This window comes from Aquarana catesbeiana, linkage group LG11 (assembly GCF_042186555.1).
Source record: "Aquarana catesbeiana isolate 2022-GZ linkage group LG11, ASM4218655v1, whole genome shotgun sequence".
Lineage (NCBI taxonomy): Eukaryota > Metazoa > Chordata > Amphibia > Anura > Ranidae > Aquarana > Aquarana catesbeiana.
The window spans coordinates 284,144,863-284,162,693 of NC_133334.1; the positions used below are offsets into that span (position 1 = coordinate 284,144,863).

General features: G+C 54.7%; 1 protein-coding gene across 1 annotated transcript in view; it reads right to left on the minus strand.

Annotated features, from left to right (window-relative positions):
- The window catches only part of LOC141112882 (piezo-type mechanosensitive ion channel component 1-like), a gene marked incomplete at its 3' end in the record, with an annotated part of 127,466 nt that overhangs the window by 102,116 nt on the left and 7,519 nt on the right, over positions 1–17,831 (minus strand). The window contains 4 exon segments of the mRNA XM_073605984.1: positions 9,103–9,130; positions 9,133–9,246; positions 9,249–9,314; positions 9,900–10,080. Coding sequence (XP_073462085.1) covers positions 9,103–9,130; positions 9,133–9,246; positions 9,249–9,314; positions 9,900–10,080 — 389 coding nt within the window.

Sequence of the window (17,831 nt, forward strand, 5' to 3'; positions counted from 1 at the left end):
CTACTGATTACCTGACCTCAATCCTTACTGATTACCTGACCTCAATCCTACTGATCACCTGTGACCTCATCCCTACTGATTACCTGACCTCATCCCTACTGATTACCTGTGACCTCATCCCTACTGATCACCTGACCTCATCCTTACTGATTACCTGACCTCAATCCTACTGATCACCTGTGACCTCATCCCTACTGATTACCTGACCTCAATCCTTACTGATTACCTGACCTCAATCCTATTGATCACCTGTGACCTCATCCCTACTGATTACCTGACCTCATCCCTACTGATTACCTGACCTCAATCCTTACTGATTACCTGACCTCAATCCTACTGATCACCTGTGACCTCATCCCTACTGATTACCTGACCTCAATCCTTACTGATTACCTGACCTCAATCCTACTGATCACCTGTGACCTCATCCCTACTGATTACCTGACCTCATCCCTACTGATTACCTGTGACCTCATCCCTACTGATCACCTGACCTCATCCTTACTGATTACCTGACCTCAATCCTACTGATCACCTGTGACCTCATCCCTACTGATTACCTGACCTCATCCCTACTGATCACCTGTGACCTCATCCCTACTGATCACCTGACCTTATCCCTACTGATCACCTGTGACCTCATCCCTACTGATTACCTGACCTCAATCCTACTGATCACCTGTGACCTCATCCCTACTGATCACCTGACCTCATCCCTACTGATCACCTGTGACCTCATCCCTACTGATTACCTGACCTCAATCCTACTGATCACCTGTGACCTCATCCCTACTGATCACCTGACCTCATCCTTACTGATTACCTGACCTCAATCCTACTGATCACCTGTGACCTCATCCCTACTGATTACCTGACCTCATCCCTACTGATTACCTGTGACCTCATCCCTACTGATCACCTGACCTCATCCTTACTGATTACCTGACCTCAATCCTACTGATCACCTGTGACCTCATCCCTACTGATTACCTGACCTCATCCCTACTGATTACCTGTGACCTCATCCCTACTGATCACCTGACCTCATCCCTACTGATCACCTGTGACCTCATCCCTACTGATCACCTGACCTCATCCCTACTGATCACCTGTGACCTCATCCCTACTGATTACCTGACCTCAATCCTACTGATCACCTGTGACCTCATCCCTACTGATTACCTGACCTCATCCCTACTGATTACCTGTGACCTCATCCCTACTGATCACCTGACCTCATCCTTACTGATTACCTGACCTCAATCCTACTGATCACCTGTGACCTCATCCCTACTGATCACCTGTGACCTCATCCCTACTGATCACCTGACCTTATCCCTACTGATTACCTGACCTCATCCCTACTGATTACCTGTGACCTCATCCCTACTGATCACCTGTGACCTCATCCCTACTGATTACCTGACCTCAATCCTACTGATCACCTGTGACCTCATCCCTACTGATCACCTGACCTCATCCCTACTGATCACCTGTGACCTCATCCCTACTGATTACCTGACCTCAATCCTACTGATCACCTGTGACCTCATCCCTACTTATCACCTGACCTCATCCTTACTGATTACCTGACTTCATCCCTACTGATTACCTGTGACCTCATCCCTACTGATCACCTGACCTTATCCCTACTGATCACCTGACCTCATCCCTACTGATCACCTGTGACCTCATCCCTACTGATTACCTGACCTCAATCCTACTGATCACCTGTGACCTCATCCCTACTGATTACCTGACCTCATCCCTACTGATTACCTGTGACCTCATCCCTACTGATCACCTGACCTCATCCTTACTGATTACCTGACCTCAATCCTACTGATCACCTGTGACCTCATCCCTACTGATCACCTGTGACCTCATCCCTACTGATCACCTGACCTTATCCCTACTGATTACCTGACCTCATCCCTACTGATTACCTGTGACCTCATCCCTACTGATCACCTGTGACCTCATCCCTACTGATTACCTGACCTCAATCCTACTGATCACCTGTGACCTCATCCCTACTGATCACCTGACCTCATCCCTACTGATCACCTGTGACCTCATCCCTACTGATTACCTGACCTCAATCCTACTGATCACCTGTGACCTCATCCCTACTTATCACCTGACCTCATCCTTACTGATTACCTGACTTCATCCCTACTGATTACCTGTGACCTCATCCCTACTGATCACCTGACCTTATCCCTACTGATCACCTGACCTCATCCCTACTGATCACCTGTGACCTCATCCCTACTGATTACCTGACCTCAATCCTACTGATCACCTGTGACCTCATCCCTACTTATCACCTGACCTCATCCTTACTGATTACCTGACTTCATCCCTACTGATCACCTGTGACCTCATCCCTACTGATCACCTGACCTTATCCCTACTGATCACCTGTGACCTCATCCCTACTGATCACCTGACCTCATCCTTACTGATTACCTGACCTCATCCCTACTGATTACCTGTGACCTCATCCCTACTTATCACCTGACCTCATCCTTACTGATTACCTGACCTCATCCCTACTGATCACCTGTGACCTCATCCCTACTGATCACCTGACCTCATCCTTACTGATTACCTGACCTCATCCCTACTGATCACCTGACCTCATCCTTACTGATTACCTGACCTCATCCCTACTGATCACCTGTGACCTCATCCCTACTGATTACCTGACCTCTATCCTACTGATCACCTATGACCTCATCCCTACTGATCACCTGACCTCATCCCTACTGATTACCTGTGACCTCATCCCTACTGATCACCTGACCTCATCCCTACTGATTACCTGTGACCTCATCCCTACTGATCACCTGACCTCAATCCTACTGATCACCTGTGACCTCATCCTTACTGATTACCTGACCTCATCCCTACCGATTACCTGACCTCATCCCTACTGATTACCTGACCTCATCCCTACTGATTACCTGACCTCATCCCTACTGATTACCTGACCTCATCCCTACTGATTACCTGACCTCATCCCTACTGATCACCTGACCTCATCCCTACTGATTATCTTTGGAATGAATTGGAATGCCGGTGGTGAGCCAGATTATCTCAAAAGTCTTGTGGAAAGTCTTCCCAGAAAGGTAGAAGATGTTAAAGCAACAAAAGGAAAAGGGGACTTTGAATTAGGATGTCCAACAATTTCTATAGGTATGGGGGTTGGGTATCCACAAACCTTTGGCCATACAGTGTTTGATGTACTTAGATGTTGTATCCAAATGCAAGGACCCCTTTTATGAAATACTGGTCCACAGCCCCATGTGAAAAATGTCCACTATGTAGAACGCTGGGAGCAGAGGTCGGGGGGGGGGAATACGGTGAACGCTGGGAGCAGAGGTCGGGGGGGGGATACGGTGAACGCTGGGAGCAGAGGTCGGGGGGGGGGATACGGTGAACGCTGGGAGCAGAGGTCGGGGGGGGGGATACGGTGAACGCTGGGAGCAGAGGTCGGGGGGGGGGGAATACGGTGAACGCTGGGAGCAGAGGTCGGGGGGGGGGGGGATACGGTGAACGCTGGAAGCAGAGGTCGGGGGGGGGGAATACGGTGAACGCTGGGAGCAGAGGTCGGGGGGGGGGGGGGAATACGGTGAACGCTGGGAGCAGAGGTCGGGGGGGGGGGGATACGGTGAACGCTGGGAGCAGAGGTCGGGGGGGGGGGGATACGGTGAACGCTGGAAGCAGAGGTCGGGGGGGGGGGAATACGGTGAACGCTGGGAGCAGAGGTCGGGGGGGGGGGGGAATACGGTGAACGCTGGAAGCAGAGGTCGGGGGGGGGGGGGAATACGGTGAACGCTGGGAGCAGAGGTGGGGGGGGGGGATACGGCGAATGCTGGGAGCAGAGGTGGGGGGGGGGGATACGGCGAATGCTGGGAGCAGAGGTCGGGGGGGGGGGAATACGGTGAACGCTGGGAGCAGAGGTCGGGGGGGGGGGGATACGGTGAACGCTGGAAGCAGAGGTCGGGGGGGGGGGAATACGGTGAACGCTGGGAGCAGAGGTCGGGGGGGGGGGGGGGAATACGGTGAACGCTGGGAGCAGAGGTCGGGGGGGGGGGGATACGGTGAACGCTGGGAGCAGAGGTCGGGGGGGGGGGGAATACGGTGAACGCTGGAAGCAGAGGTCGGGGGGGGGAATACGGTGAACGCTGGGAGCAGAGGTCGGGGGGGGGGGAATACGGTGAACGCTGGGAGCAGAGGTCGGGGGGGGGGAATACGGTGAACGCTGGGAGCAGAGGTCGGGGGGGGGGGAATACGGTGAACGCTGGGAGCAGAGGTCGGGGGGGGGGGAATACGGTGAACGCTGGAAGCAGAGGTCGGGGGGGGGGGGAATACGGTGAACGCTGGGAGCAGAGGTCGGGGGGGGGGGAATACGGTGAACGCTGGAAGCAGAGGTCGGGGGGGGAATACGGTGAACGCTGGGAGCAGAGGTCGGGGGGGGGGGGATACGGTGAACGCTGGGAGCAGAGGTCGGGGGGGGGGGGGATACGGTGAACGCTGGAAGCAGAGGTCGGGGGGGGGGGAATACGGTGAACGCTGGGAGCAGAGGTCGGGGGGGGGGGGGGAATACGGTGAACGCTGGGAGCAGAGGTCGGGGGGGGGGGGATACGGTGAACGCTGGGAGCAGAGGTCGGGGGGGGGGGGAATACGGTGAACGCTGGAAGCAGAGGTCGGGGGGGGGGGAATACGGTGAACGCTGGAGCAGAGGTCGGGGGGGGGGGGAATACGGTGAACGCTGGGAGCAGAGGTCGGGGGGGGGGGAATACGGTGAACGCTGGAAGCAGAGGTCGGGGGGGGGGAATACGGTGAACGCTGGGAGCAGAGGTCGGGGGGGGGGAATACGGTGAACGCTGGGAGCAGAGGTCGGGGGGGGGGAATACGGTGAACGCTGGAAGCAGAGGTCGGGGGGGGGGGGAATACGGTGAACGCTGGGAGCAGAGGTCGGGGGGGGGGGGAATACGGTGAACGCTGGAAGCAGAGGTCGGGGGGGGGGAATACGGTGAACGCTGGGAGCAGAGGTCGGGGGGGGGGGATACGGTGAACGCTGGAAGCAGAGGTCGGGGGGGGGGAATACGGTGAACGCTGGGAGCAGAGGTCGGGGGGGGGGGGAATACGGTGAACGCTGAAGCAGAGGTCGGGGGGGGGGAATACGGTGAACGCTGGGAGCAGAGGCCGGGGGGGGGGGAATACGGTGAACGCTGGGAGCAGAGGTCAGGGGGGGGGGAATACGGTGAACGCTGGAAGCAGAGGTCGGGGGGGGAATACGGTGAACGCTGGAAGCAGAGGTCGGGGGGGGGAATACGGTGAACGCTGGGAGCAGAGGTCGGGGGGGGGGGGGAATACGGTGAACGCTGGGAGCAGAGGTCGGGGGGGGAATACGGTGAACGCTGGGAGCAGAGGTCGGGGGGGGGGGAATACGGTGAACGCTGGAAGCAGAGGTCGGGGGGGGGAATACGGTGAACGCTGGGAGCAGAGGTCGGGGGGGGGGGGAATACGGTGAACGCTGGGAGCAGAGGTCGGGGGGGGGGGAGAATACGGTGAACGCTGGGAGCAGAGGTCGGGGGGGGGGGGGGGAATACGGTGAACGCTGGGAGCAGAGGTCGGGGGTAGTGGAATACGGCGAATGCTGGAAGCAGAGGTCGGGGGGGGGGAATACGGTGAACGCTGGGAGCAGAGGTCGGGGGGGGGGATACGGCGAATGCTGGGAGCAGAGGTCGGGGGGGGGGGGGAATACAGTGAACGCTGGGAGCAGAGGTCGGGGGGGGGATACGGTGAACGCTGGGAGCAGAGGTCGGGGGGGGGGGATACGGTGAACGCTGGGAGGCAGAGGTCGGGGGGGGGAAATACGGCAAATGCTGGAAGCAGAGGTCGGGGGGGGGGGGGAATACAGTGAACGCTGGGAGCAGAGGTCGGGGGGGGGATACGGTGAACGCTGGGAGCAGAGGTCGGGGGGGGGGGATACGGTGAACGCTGGGAGCAGAGGTCGGGGGGGGGGATACGGTGAACGCTGGGAGCAGAGGTCGGGGGGGGGATACGGCGAATGCTGGGAGCAGAGGTCGGGGGGGGGATACGGCGAATGCTGGGAGCAGAGGTCGGGGGGGGGATACGGCGAATGCTGGGAGCAGAGGTCGGGGGGGGGGAATACGGTGAACGCTGGGAGCAGAGGTCGGGGGGGGGATACGGTGAACGCTGGGAGCAGAGGTCGGGGGGGGGATACGGTGAACGCTGGGAGCAGAGGTCGGGGGGGGGATACGGCGAATGCTGGGAGCAGAGGTCGGGGGGGGGATACGGCGAATGCTGGGAGCAGAGGTCGGGGGGGGGAATACGGTGAACGCTGGGAGCAGAGGTCGGGGGGGGGATACGGTGAACGCTGGGAGCAGAGGTCGGGGGGGGGGGATACGGTGAACGCTGGGAGCAGAGGTCGGGGGGGGGGATACGGCGAATGCTGGGAGCAGAGGTCGGGGGGGGGGGAATATGGCGAATGCTGGAAGCAGAGGTCGGGGGGGGGGGAATACGGTGAACGCTGGGAGCAGAGGTCGGGGGGGGGATACGGTGAACGCTGGGAGCAGAGGTCGGGGGGGGGGGATACGGCGAATGCTGGGAGCAGAGGTCGGGGGGGGGGGGATACGGCGAATGCTGGGAGCAGAGGTCGGGGGGGGGGGAAATACGGCGAATGCTGGAAGCAGAGGTCGGGGGGGGGGGAATACGGTGAACGCTGGGAGCAGAGGTCGGGGGGGGGGGATACGGTGAACGCTGGGAGCAGAGGTCGGGGGGGGGGATACGGTGAACGCTGGGAGCAGAGGTCGGGGGGGGATACGCCGAATGCTGGGAGCAGAGGTCGGGGGGGGGGGGGAATACGGCGAATGCTGGGAGCAGAGGTCGGGGGGGGGGGAATACGGTGAACGCTGGGAGCAGAGGTCGGGGGGGGGGGGATACGGTGAACGCTGGGAGCAGAGGTTGGGGGGGGGGGGGATACGGCGAATGCTGGGAGCAGAGGTTGGGGGGGGGGGGGGGATACGGCGAATGCTGGGAGCAGAGGTCGGGGGGGGGGGATACGGTGAACGCTGGAGCAGAGGTCGGGGGGGGGGATACGGTGAACGCTGGGAGCAGAGGTCGGGGGGGGGGATACGGTGAACGCTGGGAGCAGAGGTCGGGGGGGGGATACGGTGAACGCTGGGAGCAGAGGTCGGGGGGGGGTACGGTGAACGCTGGGAGCAGAGGTCGGGGGGGGGGTACGGTGAATGCTGGGAGCAGAGGTCGGGGGGGGGGGGGGATACGGTGAACGCTGGGAGCAGAGGTCGGGGGGGGGATACGGTGAACGCTGGGAGCAGAGGTCGGGGGGGGGATACGGTGAACGCTGGGAGCAGAGGTCGGGGGGGGGGGGATACGGTGAACGCTGGGAGCAGAGGTCGGGGGGGGGGGATACGGTGAACGCTGGGAGCAGAGGTCGGGGGGGGGATACGGCGAATGCTGGGAGCAGAGGTCGGGGGGGGGGGATACGGTGAACGCTGGGAGCAGAGGTCGGGGGGGGGAATACGGTGAACGCTGGGAGCAGAGGTCGGGGGGGGGATACGGCGAATGCTGGGAGCAGAGGTCGGGGGGGGGGGGATACGGTGAACGCTGGGAGCAGAGGTCGGGGGGGGGGGGATACGGTGAACGCTGGGAGCAGAGGTCGGGGGGGGGGGGATACGGCGAATGCTGGGAGCAGAGGTCGGGGGGGGGGATACGGTGAACGCTGGGAGCAGAGGTCGGGGGGGGGATACGGCGAATGCTGGGAGCAGAGGTCGGGGGGGGGGGATACGGTGAACGCTGGGAGCAGAGGTCGGGGGGGGAATACGGTGAACGCTGGGAGCAGAGGTCGGGGGGGGGATACGGCGAATGCTGGGAGCAGAGGTCGGGGGGGGGGGTATACGGTGAATGCTGGGAGCAGAGGTCGGGGGGGGGAATACGGTGAACGCTGGGAGCAGAGGTCGGGGGGGGGGGGGGGGAATACAGTGAACGCTGGGAGCAGAGGTTGGGGGGGGGGGGGGGAATACGGCGTACACCCCAAGTACTTTGTGGAAGCCGTTTAGGGCATGTAGCACCCAAAGTCCTCAGCTGGGTATCATTGCAGTTCTATCAGTTTTTTTCTTTCATTCGTTTTTTTTATCCGAGAACCAGTTTTGTGTAGCCGGATGAGAGACTTCATTTTTTTCATTACCAGATCCTCCCCACCCCCTCCCGGGGTTCAGCTGTAATGGTGAACCTGTGCATGCGTGGCAGCGTTCCACCATTGCAGGAATACATACAATCTATAGATATTCTGTAGTACAAAGATTTTTTACTAGAGAATTTTACCAGCCTGGATAATGAAAAGAACGATATAATTAAGGAAAGTCTGGAGAATGTGAGTGTGAGAAATGGCGGTTTCCTCTCATAAACGTTCGGTCTCTACATTCTCTGCCATTCGTCACAGATTAGCAGATAAAGTCCCAATCTCCTGCCTGGACCTTCCTCTAGTCTAATCTTACAAGAGATATTTATGAGCCATTTTATTATTCTGACTATGTGCGTTCTTTCCATCTTTCCCGAGCGCAATAAAATGCATTTTTAAATAAAGTTTCTTTTGGTTTATTAGTAAGATGGCGGTTTATGGAGAGAAGGCGCTGCAAGATCCAACAGAACGGCTTTTGTTTTCCTGTAAGAAGTTTAGAAACTTTCCATTTCATGTAAATCTGGCGGCACGGCTTCCGCTAAACCCAACATTCACATGAAGGAGGGGGGAGGATCGATGAGATGGTTCTACACGTTTTCATTGTATGAGGTGTGAATTAAGTAGCTTTCCTACTTCTCAGTCACAGAGGGACGGCGGGGGGCAGCCGCCATGACACCTCGGAGTGAGAGGCGCAGAGATTCAGGTGAGGTTGGTTGTGCAGAGTTCACCTTCATTATCACCTTGTCAGAATGAACGCTTTAATACAACCAATTTAATCGAACATCTATAAGACGTAGATTGTGCGCAGACTGCTGAGCGAACGTAGAGCATACATCATCATTTCCAATCAATGGGACACTTACCTCGCCCACAGCTCTCCAGAAGGAAGAGGTCTTGGATGAATGGAGTTTGGTAGCCGTACAGACAGATCAGGTGACCTCCAGCGAAAAAGCCAACCATGACACTCAGCGTGTTCAGTCCAATGTGGCTGATGGGCAAGTGACACGCCACCACGTGCAAAAGCCAATGAAAACCAAGTAGTAGACGGCAGAGAAGGCGGAGGGGACGGTGATTCCTGGATAAAAGAACGTGACAAATACAATGCGGTGAGTGAGACTTCATTCAAACCTCATCTCTAAAGGAGGAACTTGCCTTTAATGAAGCTCTCCTTCAAAAATCCCCGCACCCCCTGAGTGCAACCCACCTGAGATAATAATCACCTTCCTCCCCAAACCAGCGATCTATCCTCTGACAGGCTCCCACCCAGCTTCTCCTCATACACCTGGCCCCAATTCATTCCTATGGGTAAATCGTGGCCTCTAATGGTCTCCTAGACTGCGGCTTATCCATAGGGATGAAGAAAGTCCATAAAAGAAGTATGAAGAGAAACCATCTGAGACCTCATCAGAGAGAAGACAGCAGGATAAAAGAACTACTTTCCCATACTGGTCACTGGAAGTTCAACATGGCAAAGAACTCTCTGAGGATCTGAAATAAAGAATTGTTGCTCTACATAAAGATGGCCTAGGCTATAAGAAGATCGCCAAGACCCTGAAACTGAGCTGCAGCACGGTGGCCAAGACCATCCAGCGGTATAACAGGACAGGTTCCTCCTTTATGAGATACTGTATACAGCCAGGGTGACCTGACGGTTCTTTACCTGCCAATGCCAGCAGCAGCAGAGCCAGACATTTCCCCACGGCCTCCAGCACTTTGTGAGCGGCCTCCTTAATTCGTGACGTCAGAAGCCCGTCATCTGGAGAGACCTTCGAATCGTCACCGTCCTCTTCCTCCTCCGTGTCATCATTCCCAGCCCCCGTCTCCCTCTGCTCCTCTTCTTCCTATAGACAGTAATAAATAGTGAGATTCAATTTGTGCAAAGTCTACTTTCTACAACATCGATCGATGTCAGGTCCTAGGTCACAGAGAGTGTTGTCACCAGGGACCCTCATTGGGAACAAGCCCCCCCCCCCGTAAACATTTACTGTATATATTACATTATCAGAAGACCATTGATGCCAGGTCATACAATTCCAACCTATAGAAATGCAGAATGGGAGGAGCCTCTTGGATGAGATCCATACATAGAACTACGACATTTATATTCAATCCAATTTATCTACAATTCCAATATATAGAGACACATCAGACACAGAGATAAATGAAATGAGATGTCTTTCTAGCACTCAATGTGAAACGCGTCGCTGAGGCTATTTTATAACATAAATATATAGAATAGAACATATATGAGTCGTTATTAGAAGTTAGGCTTCCCCTATATATGCTAATGAGGCCCCTTTGGTTTTCATGGAGCTCATAGAACAGGAAGTGATGTTGGCAGGAAGTAGGGGGAAGGGAACAAAGGGCTCGAGCCATGCACTGAAGATAGAGGTTCTCGTTTTTGGAGTACTTCAGAAAGATCCTCCATAGCGCGGGGGAAGGGTTGGCGCTCAGTGTTCATGGAGGATGGAGATGATGGGGTGGGTCGTGTGAGCGGGGGAAGGGTTGGCGCTCTGTGTTCATGGAGGATGGAGATGATGGGTGGGTCCTGTGAGTGGGGGAAGGGTTGGCGCTCAGTGTTCATGGATGGAGATGATGTCCGGGTCCTGTGAGCGGAAGAAGGGTTGGCGCTCAGTGTTCATGAAGGATGGAGATGATGGGTGGGTCCTGTGAGCGGAAGAGGGGTTGGCACTCTGTGTTCATGGAGGATGGAGATGATGTCCGGGTCCTGTGAATGGGGGAAGGGTTGGTGCTCAGTGTTCATGAAGGATGGAGATGATGGATGGGTCTTGTGAGTGGGGGAAGGGTTGGTGCTCAGTGTTCATGAAGGATGGAGATGATGGGTGGGTCTTGTGAGTGGGGGTAGGGTTGGCACTCTGTGTTCATGGAGGATGGAGATGATGGGTGGGTCCTGTGAATGGGGGAAGGGTTGGTGCACAGTGTTCATGGAGGATGGAGATGATGTCCGGGTCCTGTGAATGGGGGAAGGGTTGGTGCTCAGTGTTCATGAAGGATGGAGATGATGGGTGGGTCCTGTGAGCGGGGGAAGGGTTGGCGCTCTGTGTTCATGAAGGATGGAGATGATGGGTGGGTCTTGTGAGCGGGGGAAGGGTTGGCGCTCTGTGTTCATGGAGGATGGAGATGATGGGTGGGTCCTGTGAGCGGGGAAGGGTTGGCTCTCTGTGTTCATGAAGGATGGAGATGATGGGTGGGTCTTGTGAGCGGGGGAAGGGTTGGCGCTCTGTGTTCATGGAGGATGGAGATGATGTCCGGGTCCTGTGAGCGGGGGAAGGGTTGGCGCTCAGTGTTCATGGAGGATGGAGATGATGTCCGGGTCCGGTGAGCGGGGGAAGGGTTGGCGCTCAGTGTTCATGGAGGATGGAGATGATGTCCGGGTCCTGTGAGCGGGGGAAGGGTTGGCGCTCAGGTGTTCATGGAGGATGGAGATGATGTCCGGGTCCTGTGAGTGGGGGAAGGGTTGGCGCTCTGTGTTCATGGAGGATGGAGATGATGTCCGGGTCCAGTGAGTGGGGGAAGGGTTGGCGCTCTGTGTTCATGGAGGATGGAGATGATGTCCCGGGTTCTGTGAGCGGGGGAAGGGTTGGCGCTCTGTGTTCATGGAGGATGGAGATGATGTCCGGGTTCTGTGAGCGGGGGGAGGGTTGGCACTCTATGTTCATGGAGGATGGAGATGATGGGTGGGTCCTGTGAGCGGGGGAAGGGTTGGCGCTCAGTGTTCATGGAGGATGGAGATGATGTCCGGGTCCAGTGAGTGGGGAAGGGTTGGCGCTCTGTGTTCATGGAGGATGGAGATGATGTCCCGGGTTCTGTGAGCGGGGGAAGGGTTGGCGCTCTGTGTTCATGGAGGATGGAGATGATGTCCGGGTTCTGTGAGCGGGGGGGAGGGTTGGCACTCTATGTTCATGGAGGATGGAGATGATGGGTGGGTCCTGTGAGCGGGGGGGAAGGGGTTGGCGCTCTGTGTTCATGGAGGATGGAGATGATGTCCGGGTCCTGTGAGCGGGGGAAGGGTTGGCGCTCAGTGTTCATGGAGGATGGAGATGATGTCCGGGGTCCAGTGAGTGGGGGGAAGGGTTGGTGCTCTGTGTTCAGGGAGGATGGAGATGATGTCCGGGTTCTGTGAGCGGGGGAAGGGTTGGCGCTCTGTGTTCATGGAGGATGGAGATGATGTCCGGGTTTCTGTGAGCGGGGGAGGGTTGGCACTCTATGTTCATGGAGGATTGAGATGATGGGTGGGTCCTGTGAGCGGGGGAAGGGTTGGCGCTCTGTGTTCATGGAGGATGGAGATGATGTCCGGGTCCTGTGAGTGGGGGAAGGGTTGGTGCTCTGTGTTCATGGAGATGATGTCCGGGGTCTTGTGAGCGGGGGAAGGGTTGGCGCTCTGTGTTCATGGAGGATGGAGATGATGTCGGGTCCTGTGAGCGGGGGAAGGGTTGGCGCTCTGTGTTCATGGAGGATGGATATGATGTCTGGGTCCTGTGAGCGGGGCAAGGGTTGGCGCTCTGTGTTCTTGAAGGATGGATATGATGTCCGGGGTCCTGTGAGTGGGGGAAGGGTTGGCGCTCTGTTCACTTTCTTGGCTCACTTTGGATATAAAGTGAATTTCCAGCACCGTTCTCGTCACACAATCCACATCTGCCGGTCTCCGGCTCTCTTTCCAATCTGGCGTCTCCTCAGAAACTGCGAGTCCCGGCTGAGATCAGACACTGCCCAAGCCCCGGGATCATTCCACCTGATTTGTAAAGACAGATTTCACCTCCTGTGAGCCCAGATCCCATCATATATCTAATGAGGGGAATAATAACTGAGAACTGCAGCAGCCCATTATTATTATAATACAGGATTTATATGGCGCCAGCAGTTTACTCAGCACTTTACAACATGAGGGGCAGACATTACACTTACATCACAATTTAGTACAAGAGGGATCAGAGGGCCCTGATCACTAGAGCTTACAATCTAGGAGGAAGTTCAATTGATACAAAAGGTAATAGCTGTGGGGGATGGGCTGATGGAGGAAATATAACAGTGTATTAGTTAGAAGCAGGAATCGGCTTCTTTGAAGAGAAGGGTTTTTCAGGGATCGTCTAAAGAGGGATAGATTAGGGGACAGATTGAGGTAGAGCTTTCCAGAGGATGGGAGAAGCTCTGGAGAAATCCTGGAGGCGATCGTGGGAGGAGGTGACAAGGGATCGTCTTGGGAGGACAGAAGAGAGCGGCTTGGTTGGTATTTTGGGACTAGGTTAGTTATGTAGCTGGGGGGTGGAGTTATGGACGGCTTTGTAAATTACTGTAAGTACTTTGAATTTTATTCGTTGGGTGAGTGGAAGCCAGTGGAGGGATTGGTAGAGAGGGGTGGAGGACACTGAATGGAGACCAGTGGAGGGATTGGTAGAGAGGGGGTGGAGGACACTGAATGGAGACCCAGTGGAGGGATTGGCAGAGAGGGGTGGAGGACACTGAATGGAGGTCAGTGGAGGGATTGGCAGAGAGGAGTGGAGGACACTGAATGGAGACCAGTGGAGGGATTGGCAGAGAGGGGTGGAGGACACTGAATGGAGGTCAGTGGAGGGATTAGCAGAGAGGGGTGGAGGACACTGAATGGAGACCAGTGGAGGGATTGGTAGAGAGGGGTGGAGGACACTGAATGGAGACCAGTGGAGGGATTGGTAAAGAGGAGTGGAGGACACTAAATGGAGGTCAGTGGAGGGATTGATAGAGAGGGGGTGGAGGACACTGAATGGAGGACAGTGGAGGGATTAGCAGAGAGGGGTGGAGGACACTGAATGGAGACCAGTGGAGGGATTGGTAGAGAGGGGTGGAGGACACTGAATGGAGGTCAATGGAGGGATTGGTAGAGAGGGGTGGAGGACACTGAATGGAGACCAGTGGAGGGATTGGTAAAGAGGGGTGGAGGACACTAAATGGAGGTCAGTGGAGGGATTGATAGAGAGGGGTGGAGGACACTGAATGGAGGACAGTGGAGGGATTAGCAGAGAGGGGTGGAGGACAATGAATGGAGGACCAGTGGAGGGATTGGCAGAGAGGGGTGAAGGACACTAAATGGAGGTCAGTGGAGGGATTGATAGAGAAGGGTGGAGGACACTGAATGGAGACCAGTGGAGGGATTGGCAGAGAGGGGTGGAGGACACTGAATGGAGGTCATTGGAGGGATTAGCAGAGAGGGGTGGAGGACAGTGGAGGGATTAGCAGAGAGGGGTGGAGGACACTGAATGGTTGGTAAGTTGGATGAGTCTTGCAGCAGCATTCATGATGGATTGAAGGTGGGATAGTCTATGTAAAGGTAAACCAATGAGGAGGGAGTTGCAGTAGTCGAGGTGAGAAATGACCAGGGAGTGAATTAGAAGCTTGGTGGTGTCATTAGGTAAAAAGGGGCGTATTCTGGAAATGTTGCGGAGGTGGCATGATCTGGACAGGGATTGGATGTGGGCCTGAAAGGACAGTTCAGAGTCTAAGGTTACCCCTAAACACCCCGGCCTGTGGAGATGGACTGATAGAATGTGCCATTGATCTTGACAGAGAAGTCAGGGGAGGGGGAGGGGGGAAACATTAAGAGCTCAGTTTTAGATAGATTCAGTTTGAGGAAGTGGTTTGACATCCAGGCTGATATGTCTGTTAGTAAATCAGTGATGTGTGAAGAGACAGATGGGGTGAGCTGGGGGGCAGAGAGATAGATTTGGGTGCCATCTACATATAAATGGTATTGGGAAGCCATGGGAGGCTATTAGCTGACCCAGGGAGGACATGTAGCTCGAGAATAGTAGAGGTCCAAGGACAGAACCTTTGGGGACCCCAACGGTAAGAGGTGTTGGAGAGGAGGAAGTGGAGTTGTAAGTGACACTGAAGGTGCAGTGAGATAGGTAAGATTCGAACCAACGGAGAGCACAGCAATGGATACCAAGCAAATTGAGTTTTTTGAGGAGGAGGGGGTGAGCAACTGTATCAAAGTCAGAAGAGAGGTCCAAGAGTAAGAGTAAGGAATAATGACCATTGCTTTTTGGCTGTTAGCAAGTTGTTTGTGATTTTTTAGGAGAGCAATTTCTGTGGAGTGCTGTGGACGAAATCCAGACTGAAGGGGATCAAGAAGGTTATTCTCAATGAGGTGGTCCCTCAGTCGAGTGTAGATTAACATTCAAGGAGTTTGGAGGCAAAAGGAAGTAAGGAGATGGGTCTTAGGTTGTTAGGATTGGTGGGGTCTAGTGAGGCCTTTTTTGGTATGGGAGGGACTAGTGCATGTTTCAGAGGGTTGGGGAAGATGCCAGTAGAGAGGGAGAGGTTGAAGATATGAGTTAAAGAGTGTAGGATAGAGTCAGAGGGGGACCGTAGTATTTGAGAAGGAACGGGGTCCAGCTCATCATTGCCCCAACACGGCCTCATTAAAGAAGAACTCCGGACACAATAATCGAGGCACTCGGATGAAAAAAGGCTCTGATGAAGGAAGGCTCTGATGAGGGAAGGCTCCGATGAAGGAAGGCACCGATGAAGGAAGGCTCCGATGAAGGAACCCTCTGATGAGGGAAGGCTCCGATGAAGGAACCCTCTGATGAGGGAAGGCTCCGATGAAGGAACCCTCTGATGAAGGAAGGCTCAGATGAAGGAACGCTCCGTTGAAGGAAGGCTCCGATGTACGAAGGCTCCGATGTACGAAGGCTCCGATGTACGAAGGCTCCGATGTACAAAGGCTCCGATGTACAAAGGCTCCGATGTACAAAGGCTCCGATGTACAAAGGCTCCGATGTACAAAGGCTCCGATGTACAAAGGCTCCGATGTACAAAGGCTCCGATGTACAAAGGCTCCGATGTACAAAGGCTCCGATGTATGAAGGCTCCGATGAAGGAAGGCTCCGGTGAAGGAACGCTCTGATGAAGGAACGCTCCGATGAACTAAGGCTCTGATTAAGGAACTCTTTGTTGAATGATTTTTCTACATTCAAATCAAAATCTAACCGTGTATGGACAGCTTTATCGAGCGGAATTGGTGAGAGTCTCACCTATTTATCTCTATGGTTGTGTTTTCACCCCCCCCAGTGCAGAGCAGAATTTCGTCTGAAGTCTGATGTTGGGTAGAAGAGGGGGAAGAGAAACCCATATGAGGATTTTCATACGAAGGTTCATCTAAACTTTATTAAAGAAAGGTTTCCTTTCCATAAGATTACTAATAGAAAGAAAAGGGCGAGATCTGCATTTAGCCGTCCTCAGGAAAGGAGATCAGTAGCGGAGAGAGCGAAGGGTTAATGGCAGAAGGTCACGTGACTGGCACAGCTGGTAACGCCTGGCTCGCTCTGCCAGGATGAATGTAAATAAAAAGTTCAGGCAAAGAAAACACGGCCCGGAGCCGAGCCGGACATTTCACCACCGATGGTGGGTGGGGAGAATGGAAAAAAGAGAACGAGGGGGAAGGAAGCCGGAGGAGGGGAGAGGAGATAAAAATTAGAACTGACATGAAAATAAACAGAGGAGCGAGGGAGGACCACACTGCCTAATCCCACGCAGGATCCCGGCCTGGCCCAGACTAGAGGATTCATAAATCAGGACCCAGGGGTGTATATAATGACACGAGGGGGTGCATATAATGACAAGGGGGGGGTGTATATAATGACACGGGGGGGGTATATAATGACACGAGGGGGGTATATAATGACACGAGGGGGGGTGTATATAATGACACGGGGGAGGTGTATATAATGACACGGGGGTGTATATAATGACACGAGGGGGTGTATATAATGACACGGGGGGGGGGGGGTTGGGGTATATGACAGGGGGGGTGTATATAATGACACGGGGGGGTGGATATAATGACACGAGGGGGTGCATATAATGACAAGGGGGGTGTATATAATGACACGGGGGGGTTATATAATGACACGAGGGGGGGTGTATATAATGACACGGGGGAGGTGTATATAATGACACGGGGGAGGTGTATATAATGACACGGGGGGGTATATAATTTATTTATTTTATTTATTTATTTCAGGTACTTATATAGCGCCATCAATTTACACAGCACTTTTACATACACATTATACATTCACATAAGTCCCTACCCTCAAGGAGCTTACAATCTAAGGTCCCTCACTCACATTCATACCTATACTAGGGACAATTTAGACAGGATCCAATTAACCTACCAGCATGTCTTTGTAGTGTGGGAGGAAACCGGAGTACCCGGAGGAAACCCACGCAGGCACAGGGAGAACATGCAAACTCCATGCAGGTAGTGTCGTGGTTGGGATTCAAACCAGTGACCCCTTCTTACTGCTAAGTGAGAGTGCTACCACTACACCACTGTGTCGCCCATAATGACACGGGGGGGTGTATATAATGACACAAGAAGGTGTATATAATGACACGGGGGGGGTGTATATAATGACACGAGGGGGGGGGGGTGTATATAATGACATGGGGGGGTATATAATTACACGGGGGGGTATATGACACAAGAAGGTTTATATAATGACACGGGGGGGTGTATATAATGAGATGGGGGGTGTATATAATGACACGGGGGGTGTATATAATGACACGGGGGGGTATATAATGACAC